General features: G+C 43.0%; 1 protein-coding gene across 15 annotated transcripts in view; it reads left to right on the top strand.

Annotated features, from left to right (window-relative positions):
* tra2 (transformer 2) overlaps positions 1-4261 on the top strand; it is a 105637-nt gene extending 101376 nt beyond the window's left edge. For all 15 annotated transcript variants that reach the window (XR_011399770.1, XR_011399769.1, XR_011399771.1 and 12 more), the window contains 2 exons: positions 234-376; positions 1514-4261. Coding sequence is in view for 11 of the 15 variants with exons in the window: in XM_070142491.1 (XP_069998592.1) it covers positions 234-376; positions 1514-1530 (160 nt within the window). In the remaining 4 variants the exon portion in view is untranslated. The remainder of the gene's footprint in view (positions 1-233; positions 377-1513) is intronic.
* The last annotated feature ends 8239 nt before the right edge of the window (positions 4262-12500 follow it).

Genomic DNA, 12500 nt, shown 5'->3' on the forward strand with positions numbered 1-12500 from the left:
ATTTTTTTACAAAGTTATTATTATTTCTTAATGAATCCATCATTGTGCTCCCCTTCGTCTTAGAATTTTTTTGTCAGGAATATGTCATCTTAGAAAAAAGAAAAGAAAAAAAAATAAATAAATAAAAGATATTTATTAAAGATGTATACATTATTTTTTTCTCATTTCACGTTTGCAAACCCACCTATATTTTCTTAGGCATGTAACAGCAAGCACATGCTCCGCTCTTCCAGGTATGACCGGGGGGACAGGAGCTACGACAGAGGCTACGACCGCTATGACAGGCCTCAATACCATGACCGCTATGATAGATACGACCGTGCTTACGATAAGTACGATCGCTACGATAGGTCCAGATCTCGCTCCTATTCTCCACGTAAGTCACCACACCAAGTATTTTGTTTGGGAAGGGTATCATTAATCCTCTCTCGTTGGTCCCCATGCTATCTAGGGTAGGTGTGTGATTTGGGATGTTCATTGGATCGTTGAACTTTATCTCAGGTTTTTTTTTTTTTTTTTTTTTTTTTTTTTTTTTTTTTTTTAGTTAAACTATGCTTCAAAAAAGAAAAAAAATGAAATGTTTATTGCAGGTTTCTACAGTAAGTTGTGATTTTATTGTGTTATTTATTGATGGTTCCACAAGTAACTAGATGTATTGACCTAGCCTGGTTTCACCTTTCCTTGTGTCCATGTTTTTTAATAATAATGCCATCAATATTAATGTTATTGATATCATTGGTATTGTAATGATTATTTGCACTACTAACAGGAATATAAGATAAAAGAGAATATTTCTGAAAATCAAGGAGAAAGATAAACAAGTGAGATAGGTGGTACTAGTAATCAACTCCTTGGTGACGATACGCTGTGGAGCCACCTGTGTTTAAAGACAATCTATAAACTAAACTCGCAATGGACATTTCATGTGTATGCATACCATCCTAGACAAAATTGGGTTAAAGTTAGCATATGTATATTGTGAGAGAGATTAAACTTTTTGTTCAGATTATTATATTATGTTAATTTATATGGTAGATGTTGAATGTGAAGTATACATTGTACGAGGGATTTTCGTTGGTTGAATCTGGGATTTTTGTGAAATTAACTCTGTTCAAGTAGATTTTGAACTTGAGGTTCTAGATTTCTTCTTCCTCTTCTTCTTTCTTTCTTTCTTTCTCTCTCTCTTTCATTCTTTCTTTCTTTTAGATTAAAAACAAGAATAAATGCAAGTGTTTTTTCTTCGTTGTCTTTCTTTTTTTCTTTCTATCTTTTCAAATAAAAAGAATAGATATAAGTGATTGTCATGTGAAATGATGTCTGTAAGAATTGATAACAGGAACACAAAACTACTTGTTTGGAGTCTGATGAAATTTTTAGTCTTTTGTATATTTTAGTTTTGACATTTTTCCTGTGATAATGTTAGTTTGTTAGTCTTGTGTATAAGCTAAGAAATTCATAGGTATTTTCTGTTTTTTGTCTTATTTTCTATTTTCTTTTTCATTTTGTCTTTCAGGAAGATACAAGTATTGATGATTGTACACCAGACAAAACTGCAAGATTACTACAGAAAGGTTGTAGATGCTCCATACTTGACGGTGCTGTGCAGACGGCTGGCTCCAGAGAACATTTCGACCGTTATACAGTTACAAATTCTCAGTCTCATTTGTCATGCTAGTTATCAAAATATTTTAAGATAAGCTGTAGATAACGAGGTCTAAGAAAGTAAAACACTTTTTTTTTTTCTATTTTTCTCTTTTTCTGTCTTTTCTTTTAGGTAATGTACTCTCCTCCACCCATCTCCCCTTAACCTTCTTCCTGAGTCAAGCACGCGTGTTGAAATTTTTATCAGTCAGTTAGTTGTCTGTATGTGGTTCACTTGTAGCATGGCTGATGTTTTGTGTCCAAAAAGTGGTGAGGATTCAGGAATTTCTGTGCTAATTGTGTGTGGACTGACTTCAGAAACAAACAAATAAACAAACAAATGGAAATGGGGAGGGGGGGGGATGATTCGTGTATGTAAAAGACGTTTTTGAAGTGTTTGAGGCATAGCAGCATCTGTGGAGTATGGGTGTGTGGATGACCTGGTGGTTCAATGCAACTTTGGCGGATATCTTTTCTTTTCCTTTTCTCTCACTCTCTCTCCACTTTTCACTATTTCCATGAAAAGAAAAAAAAAACAAACATTGGAAGTGTGAGTGTATTGATTGATAGTCGCACGGTGACCTTGCACAGATATTTTTTTATTTTTATTATCAATATTATTATCATAATTATTATTTCTTTGTTTTTATCACTTCCCTTACAAAGAAAATTAGTGATAAGATATATGCAACTGAATCTCCAACAAGTTGCAGTTACGAGAAGGAAATCTCTGTGTGTAGCTTCAAATTATTGATATTTTACTCTGCTGTCACTCGAACACCTTCTCACCTTTTTTTTTGTACTTTAATAAAGAATCCCCCTAAGCTTGAAAGGACTTCTTTGTTTTCCGTTTTAACTTCATGATGATGGTTACTAGAATTTTTGAGCGTTTTATTCTGTTCTCTCTTCATTCAGAAGGTATATTTTAAGTTCTCACTTAAGTTTCGTGTATTTGCCACATGATGAGTATGTGATATGTGTATTTTTTTCTTACCTTTTTTCTGGGATTTTTATGTTCCATTGAAATAAAAACAAAGATATTGATACTTTGTAGGGAGAAAGAAGAGGGATGTAAAAAGCTTTCTTTACCTGTGTCATTTTCAAAAGAAAATTGCTGCGATATTTTTTGTGTTTCAATAAACGCACTTGAATATCATCAACTCGTTGGTAGATTTTTGGCTCCAATGTACATGATGTGAGATATGACTACAGTGTGAAAACCCTCTGTAACAAAGCTCAGGTCATCAAGTTGTCTCCTCCTGGTCCTAGCACTTGCTTTGTTAAGTTAGGGTTTTGTCAAACAATTATGGTCATGCAAAAAAAGAAAAAAAAAGAGAAAAGAAAAGAAAAAAGGAAGAGAGAGAAAGATTCTGAGAGGCTTCCAATGTCTCGTAACAAAGTGAATGAGTTGAAAAGGAAGGTGTTAAGGGACTTAAAAGCACACATCCTTTCTGCTCTAATGGTAAATGCAGACTTCCTCCTCCCTCTCCCTCCCTTCCTTTCTCTTTCTTTTGTCATAACTGTCCATGTCTCTTGTGTAGAGGAACCGATGATAATCAGACTGCAGAAGTGGACAAAAGACCACCAAAAGAGGGCCTTTAACTACAATTACAAAGGTCTATCCATTGGCGTGTCTCGGGTTCCTCATGTGAGGAAGAATCTGTTACCTTAAGTGGGGAACAAGGAGACACGACTGTCTACCCTGCACGCACGGTGGAGGTAGAGAGCCTCCTCACTTGGCCAAATGTATGCAGGTTGTCCTCGAAACAAAGATGTTGCTTGCATGGCTTCTTACATACCTCGAAGTGTGTTGCAGGGTGGAGGAGGAAATGGGGGTTCGTTCAAGGAACTCCTTATAGTGGTTTAAAAGTTTATAAATAAGTGAAGAGAAAAAGCAAATCCTTATTCTCGACTAGTTGTGAGGGCATTTCATGATAGAGGTAACTGTGCTCATGTTGTACAGGTAAAAAAATATTTGCAGGATAGATTTTACATTATTTCATTGTGATTGTGACTTTTGAATAATATGAAATTTTCAGTGTTAATGATTGATTGTAGAATTGTGCAAGCTTCTTTTTTTAAAGAATGTTAATGGTTGGTATTTTCTTTTTTTTACACACTTAATGCCATTGAGGATTACAAGTAGGCAAAATGTGTTGTAAGATAAAAATGAAATAAAATTACCTAGGTCAAATGTAGATGTTCATGGTGACTACTTAAAATAAAAAACAACCAAAAAATAAAAAAGATTTTTACTTGAGTGATGGCATAGATCTCCAGCGGAAGTCATGATTTCTTTCATGATTTTAAAAAGAAAGACTTTCCATTTTCTGTTTGCATGTGTACATTTTTGGTACTTTCTAGGCAGGAACAAAATACTGTGAAATTGAGAAAACAATAAAGAAGTATTCCGTGAAATCAGGTATTATTATTTTTATTTATGCAGTGTTCTTCACTTGAAGGAAGGTTTTCAGTGTTCGATTATGTTTTTTCTTTTTTTTTTATTCTCTATATTTCCAGTGTTCATCATGTTCGTTTTTCCAGTCAAGTCAGAGGGAGTTTTGGGGATGTAGTTTTAAAAATTACTGATTAATTGTACATAAAAAAATCTTTCAAAATATGTAGGTCATTTTATTGTTCCTTTTTTCTCTTGTGAATGTGTGAAAAGACACTAAAATATATACATATATGGAAAAAGGATTAAGAAATATAAAGAGCCATATTTTAAAAATATTTTTGTCTATGGTCAATATTAAAAGATTGAAGTGAGAGCCTTGCCCTTGCTAAATATGCTAATGAAACTGAGGTAGAGGAACGCAAAAACTAAATTCAAAATTTAGATATAAAATTCTTTAGGAAAGAGGTTCAAGGCAATGAAAATAACCTGGATAGTTAAAATGTATATAAAATTCCATATTATTGCAAGCTATTCGAAAAAAAACACCCAATTTGCTCTGCAAGTGATAATAGTAAATGTACCGATGACATACGATGCAAAAGTCCCCTTTTAATTACTATTGCATGCAAGTTTTGAACAAAACGACAAAAAAGGAAAAAGACGTTCCAACTATAAAATTTACCTGTTGCTTTTTGTAATGCATACATCCTTTTTTTTCTAATTATTTCAACTAAATATTTGATGTTGGATGATAAAATCAAGTACAGAAAACAATGATTTAATTTTTCTCTGTCCCGAAGCCCTTGCTCGTCATGGGGGACGGGGTTGGGAGACAAACAGGCCCACAGACCTCGCATCAAAAAAGACTACCCGGGAGCATCGCCTTAAAGTCTCACCCTATTGCTATATTTTGAATATGCCACTGATGTCATTTGATGTTGACGCGGCAGATTTTCAATAAATAAACATTCCTTATGCAATATCGTGCAATACTACTTGAGATTTACTGTGTATTACGAGCAAACTACTAATGATATATTAAGTGATAGAAGGGTTCGGATGATACAAGATCTGTTTTATCTACACAAAAAAAGAAAAAAATCTGAATACCCAGTCCTGTTAGGATCCCAGGCAATAAACAAGCAGATACGTTAGGACGACCCGTCGCCTTATTCAAAACCCATTATTTTATTTATTTATTTATTTATTTTTTTACACTATCTGTTACTCCCACTTTCCTCTATAACCGTTGGCAATTTTTTTGTAATTCTCAAAACTAGAAATTCACATTCTCTTACTAATGTAGTGAACCACCTGTTCGGTAGTTCAGCGAGTGAGCCGACCTCGACCTGGGGCTGGAAATCTATTCTCACTGTAAATCACAGTTAACGGGATGAACTAAAACACTCGTTGACTTGCCGGGTTTATTGAAATATCACGTAAAAGACTAAAAATGAACAAAAAATAGCACAATAAAAACACGTAAAAAGGCAGAAAGCCACACGTCCACCCGGCTCCGAAAATTGGCGGTAAAAAGGGGCACGTGAAATACCCCCAGAGCTGGTGATTCGTGAGTGGCTGAACGTGAAACATATGGCAAACAAAATCCGCACAAGTAAACATAGTAAAAAAGGGCATAAAAATACAAAAATTAAGTGCAGACAATAAAAAATACATAGATAAAAGGCATATTGCTCCTAGCGGAAGGCTTAAAAATTATTAATAAAAAGTAATTAAAATGAGCAGGTGAACTTCAGAGTTCACGACAATCCCTCCCCCCATATGGAAAATGCCTTGCGAGGAACATTACACCTGACACGACCTCGAGACATTCACACACATCACGCTGCGAGAACGACCTGTTTTCTGTTTTCTGTTTTCACGGTTACGATCACTATCACTACACTTCACTGCAGTAAAATGCCACAGCGTCCTTCTCGAGGGAGCCTATCCTCTCCAAGATGAGGCATTACATAGGTTCTGATAGGTGAGTAGGGCTCCGGGGTGAGTGGCTGCAGGTGGGCAGTGAGCAAAGTGCAGGGCCTGCTGCTGGAGGTGCCGCGGGACATATACCTGCCTGACAACCCTGTCTGAGAATTCCCGCAGGTGGTACAGGACTCCCTCTACCTCGAAGCTGGAAATGATGGCGGGTGGCCGTCTCTGAGGCAAGGTCTGACGTCCCTCTAACCAGGTAAGAAGGTCTCTGCAGGTGGGGTCTCGTAACTGCTGCTCCCTCATTTGTCTTGGCTCCAGGGTGGGGATGCCATGATCCACTTCGAGCTGCTCAGGCGGGCCAGGCAAGGGGAGCTGCTCCACAGGGCAAGCTTCATCTGGAGGTGTTGGTGTGCCTGCAGGTCGGGCGAGGAGGTCAGGGACGTGATTGCTGGCGCAGTTTGTAATAAAGGGTGAAGTCATAGTTCCCCAGCTCGTGTGCATATCGGCTCAGCCTGTTGCTCTTGGTACGCCTAGAGAAGACATGGGTGAGGGGCTGGTGATCTGTCCAGGCGGTGAAATGGTGGCCGTAAATGTAAGGGTCGAACGGCCGGACAGCCTCCACGAGGGCAAGCGCCTCGAGGTCGATGACTGAGTGCCTCGTCTGTGCCTCCTTCAGCACTCTCGACCAGTAAGTGATGGCATGTGGCACACCATCGCTGCTCCGCTGAACGAGGACAACTCCCAGGGTGTGGAGACTTGCGTCGGAGTGGACTTCAAATGGTTCGCCCAAGTTGGGAAGTCGCAAAACAGGAGCTTTCACCAATGCCTCCTTCAGCGTGTCAAACGCCTCTTGTGCAGCTTCCTCCCACTTGAATTTTGCCCCTTTTCTTGTGAGTTGTGTAAGGGGCCTGGTAATGGTTGCAAAATGTGGCGCCTGAAGAAGCCACAGGCACCTAGGAAACGGCGAATGTCCCTTGCTGATCGTGGCCTCTTCATGGCTGCAATGGCTGTTACCTTTTCAGGATTGGGACGGACACCACCTCCACCTACACGAACCCTAAATGTTTCCCCTGGTGTTTGGCAAAGTCACACTTTTCCAGGTTCAGCTTCATCCCGGCATCTTCTAGGAGATTTAGCGTCTCGCGTAGGTGCTGCATGTGCTCGGCGAAGGACGTGGAAGATATCACGTCGTCGTCAAGGTATGCCAGTGTCTGACGTCCCAATACTGATGATAGCACAAGGTTCATTGTTCATTGGAACGTCGTGGGAGCAGCGGAAAGGCCAAATGGTAGGCGCCAAAACTGGAAGAGTCGACTGCCATCAGTAAAGGCAGTCTTCGGGCGATCATTACGATGGACAGAGATTGCCCAATATGCCGATCTTCCATCAAGGACAGAGAACCAAGATGTCGTCAATCCTAGGCAGAGGGTAGGCATCAGGCGTGGTCACCTTGTTCAGGCCCCGGTAATCCACACAGAAGCGGTGTGTGCCATCTTTCTTGCTCACAAGAACTACTGGAGACAGCCAGGGGCTCGTGGATGGCTTGATCACACCCTGGGCCAACATCTGGTCGCATTCCTTTCTTATAGCATCTTTTGTTGCCTGCGGTATCCTCCACTGCCTTACACAGATGGGAACGTCTGTGGAGGTGCGAATGCAGTGCTGCACCTTTGGGACTGCGCCGACGGTAAACTTGTCACCTGAGAAGAGGTTTGGAAAGCAGCCCAGAACCCCTCTCAGCTGCAGTGTGTTCGAGTGGCAGCTGCTGAATCGCAGATTGGCAGACGCACGACATTCCCCCCCTCAGCAGTAGCAACTTCTGCGTCCGTGGACTGAGATGCACTTAATACTGGAGTCTTGGGGAAACACGAAGAATTCGTCGTCCTTGTAGCCAGAGTCGAGGCAGGCGTCGATACTGTCGAAGCCATCGTCAAGGAACTCGCCTTCAGGGAAATCAATTCCTTACTGGTAGTGACTGGCGTCTGATGGCGATGTGCCTGATGTGGGTGAGGGAGGTCGCACTGCATCAGAACCGAGGCAAACACACAGCATAGGGTGGGGAGGCACTTTCTGATGGGGTGACTGCCCGCATTCCCGATCTGTTACCACTGACTACTGTTACCTCGTCTGGTTCCACGAATTCGGCATACCCTAACAGAGTGCCTGGCCTTAGTTGCGACTAGGGTGCTTGGAACAGTCAGACGCAAAGTACCACCTTCAATCACTGCGAGTTGTCCTTTGGCGGTTGTTGAGCGGGAAAACTGGCAGCAAGAAACCTCCCAGACCTCGGTTCGACGACTGCAGCTTCAGCAGCATGTACCGGAGAAATGCACTTTTCTGGCTGTGAGTAGGAGGGCTCCGGAAGTCCTCCCTGGACCTCGTGGCAGGCTGGAACTTGGCGAATAGGCAGTGACTTCTCTCCAGTGAAAAAAGATCTTGTATGGCTGACCACCTAACTCCATACTGCTCCATGAGGCATTAAGAGGCGAACAGGGAACCGTCTTAGAACATCCATCCCTAGGAGGACGTCGCCAGGGAACTGTAGGCCATTGACGATGCAGACCCGATGAGCGAGCCTTAGGCGGGAGTGAATCATGACGGTAAGGTCCGCCTCAGCAGTCACAGCTGTGGGTGGTCCTAATACACCCTGTAGTGCCCTCGAGCTCTCCTGCACACAGATGTCAGACAGGAGTTTGGCAGCTGTCCTCTTCACCATCAACTCTGAGCCAGTATCGACGAAGCACACGAGATGTTTCCCATTAATACTCAGGTGTATTTGTGGTCTCCCTCGTTGTTGTGGCAGGGCGGCTTAGTTGTTGCTCCCTGAAGCGATGACGTGGCCGCCAGAGGGCTGGGGCTCTCGCCCTTGACGGCGTTGCTCAAAGGGACACGTGGCTATGAAGTGTCCGGGCTCACCACAACCAAAACATCGCCTTTGGCACGACATTCGCCAGTGTCGTGTCCTCCCATATGATGGAACTGGCACCAACGGGGACGGCGAGTATTACCATGGTGAGGAGATGCTCTGAACTGGGTGGGTGCTGCAGGTTGACAAGGTTCGCTCACCTGCTGTGGTTGGAGAGGTGTGGACGCAGGTGTCCTTCGAACCGATGTCATGTGGATAATCCCGGCTCCCCTGGATTACAGCCATCTCCACCGCCTGGTAGAAATCCAGTGGAGACTGCCCTGGTGCCATCCGAGTCTGGGCCAACATCTCAAAGAAATGCTGGGCTGTGATTGCCCCACGAAACTTCCGCAGCTTTGCCTTGAAATCGGTCCACAGCGTCACACCCTCAAAGAGCGGGCCAAGGAGAAGCGTCTGGGCGTATCCACGCGACCTTCCACGGGCCATCCGGATGAAGGTGTCATCTGTAGCTGGATGTGTCAGAAGCTCGATGCTGGCAATCCAGGATTCCACCTCCCGATTCCGCTCTCCGTAGAAGAGCGGAATCTCATCACGGCCGCTGGGAAAAGGCGGTGTTGCGACAGGGCCGATTGGTTGGTGGCGGGGGCAAGGTATAGTGGTGCAAGAGGTGTCGGCTGTTGCAGGAAAGGCTGGGATGGAGGCACTTGAGGTAGAGAGGCACCTGTAACTGAGGGCCGTGCAAGGTCTTACAAATGGGGCGTGGAGACTAGTGCACTGTGTAATCACGGGAGGTCGTGGCGTAGCTGGTGATGCTGCATCGTTCCCACTAGGACGAGCTTGCTGAGAGGCCTGTGGATGCCTGGTGGAACGAACCTGTCTCAAGCTCGGCGATCCGCGAAAAGTCATCCCGTAACAGAGCCGACAGCTCTGCGTGAGACGACTTACTTCCTGAAGCCTCCCCCGGACGTCCTGACTGGCCTGTCGCTGATAGTTCAGAGTCGGTGATGAGCAGCAGGGCAGGTGCAGCACAGGTCCCTTCCTGTGGTGACTCCTGTGGTGACTCCTGTGTTGGAGAAAGGGCACCCGACCCCTTGGCGTGCTTGGACCTCACCATCGAGCGGGTAGTTCGGAGGATCTCCCTCCGGGTTGAGCTGCTGATAGGCTGTAGTCCTGTTCTCGGCGACTTCCGACGGCGAAGGTTGTGTGCCGGCAGGTGATGGAGGCCGGCGTCACAACAGAGTCCCAGCGGAGACACTGTGGAGAGCGTGGCGACGGAGCTACACTCGCGACGCACACAAATGCACACACTCGAGGTCTTGTAGTGGGGTCTGGGCAGCACCTGCGGACAAACAGATGCTAAGAACAAAATTCTCAAAGGCAGCACAGACTATAAAAATGACAAAGTAAATTAAAATGGTAAAGTAGAAAACAGGGTAATTGTTGAAGACCGCGACGCACCCTCGCAGAGACTAAGTCGAAAAAAATGATGTTTTTCTGCATGAAATCCTATGGTTTCATCGATTTTCGGCGTTGTTTCTTTTGCGAATGAATCGTTCAGATCGAGTACCATTTCTCCATCGACGATCTTGATTTGATAGTCCCGTTAGCAGGGGAGGGCATGAAGTATATCAGGGAAATTATGGGGTAAAACAAGCTTAAATAAGAAGAATAACGATCAAAAATGCATAAAACTAGCACAAAAGCGCTTAAAATCGGCCAATGAAACTACGGATGTAACCGCCATCTTTGGAAGTTTACGGACTGACGCGAAATAAATCAAAAACTCTACGGGAACCCAACCCACATTTCGGCAAAAAATCTACGGGAATTCACACGTTCCAACCCCCAAAAACGTATTGACCAATAAACCAACCAACCTAATATATCAATATAAATTGCCGTGACTAGGCGTGCCCTTCGGGCACTGCCCGAGGGGAGGGTTGATGGGGGGCAAGCCCCCCAACACGCCCAGGATACATTCTCTCCACCACGGTATGTACGGCAAGACAGAGCTGCATTCACACCGTAAAATAATAAACCAAATACCTTTATATCCGGAAACGTGAAACTTTCGTTTCTTTGTACTGTTGGGATTGCTTCGATTTTAATTACCTTTTTCGTCCTTTGGAGCTCTTGATGGGCTCAGATATAAAACTGGGATGGTTACTGAAGTCGAATTATTCTTCGATGCCACTGTAAAGGTCTTAAAAAAGAACCCAGAATCAACACAACACTGGAAACGCAACATTTCTCACCGGCTTTCAATCTCGAAATGAGATTGTTGGTGAGCTGTCAACCTGTGGCTGGCGCAAGAAAGTGTGAAACACTCGATGCGCAGGATTCGATATGAGGGTATAGATAAATATAAAAAGATGCAATTGAAATATAATAACATTACTAAAAGACTTTAAAGGTATAAATGCGTACCAGCAGACACAGATAATTAGCCAAATATCGTTTTGACAAGCGCGTAATGATACACGGACTAGTTCGCGAACCCAAAAATGCGTTCGTGGGTCAGTGTCGTGTTTTTCCTAGCAAGGTAAACAAGCTCATCGACTTTGAATTTGAAAGGCGGCCGCGCGTTATATTTTCGTAATTTAGCGGTGACTATAAGGCCGGTGCATCTTAAACTATACGCTATCCCCTTCTATTTTTCCCGCTTTATAAGATGGCGGTGTCCATTTTCCTCTATCTACGCGCGTCGCGGTCTTCAACCTCTACCAAAACGAGTAAGAAGTAATACACAGAAAACAAGACAAAACGAGGAGGAATAAAAGCACAGTAATGGCAAAACGAGGAAGAATAGAAAAAACGAAATTAAACTAGTAAGAATATATCAAAACTAGTAAAAACAAGCTAAGAAAACGAGATCAAACGGATAAGAACAGAAGCACAAGAGGATGAAGAAACAAATGAACAATAATAGGGTAAAAGTTAAATACTTAAAATACTTTAAAACATGAAAAGGCTTGAGAAAAGATTAATCATGAAAGCAGCAAAATTCAGACGTGTTAATGGCTCGGGATATTTGCATGTACACAGGACAAAACACGAAATACTTAACTCAAAAATATCCCCACCGCTGTGCACCACTGTATGAACCACCTGTTCGGTAGTTCAGCGAGTGAGCCCACCTCGACCCGGGGCTGGCTGGAAATCTGTTCTCACTGTAAATCACTGTTAACGGGATGAACTGAAACACTCGTTGCCCTTACCGGGTTTATTAAAATATCACTTAAAAGACTAAACATGAACACAGAAAAAATAGCACAATAAAAACACAAAAAGGCAGAAGGCCACGCGTCCACCCAGCTCCGAGGGTCAGGGTGAACTGCCGAAATTGGCGGTAAAAAGGGGCACGTGAAATACCCCCAGAGCTGGTGATTCGTGATTGGCTGAAAGTGAAACATGTGACGAACAAAATCCGCACAAGTAAACACGGGCATAAAAATACAGACAATAAAAAAAAAATACATAGATGAAAGGCATATTGCTCCTAGCGGAAGGCTTAAAGATGATTGATAAAAAGTAATCAAAATGAGCAGATGAACTTCAGAGTTCACTACACTAATTAACCAAATATGGCCCAAAATACTCGAAGTAAATTCCGAAATTTCGTCAGATTAAATCCTGGAAAATGTTATGGACGTTACAGTT

This window comes from Penaeus vannamei, chromosome 29 (genome assembly GCF_042767895.1).
Source record: "Penaeus vannamei isolate JL-2024 chromosome 29, ASM4276789v1, whole genome shotgun sequence".
Taxonomy (NCBI): Eukaryota; Metazoa; Arthropoda; class Malacostraca; order Decapoda; family Penaeidae; genus Penaeus; species Penaeus vannamei.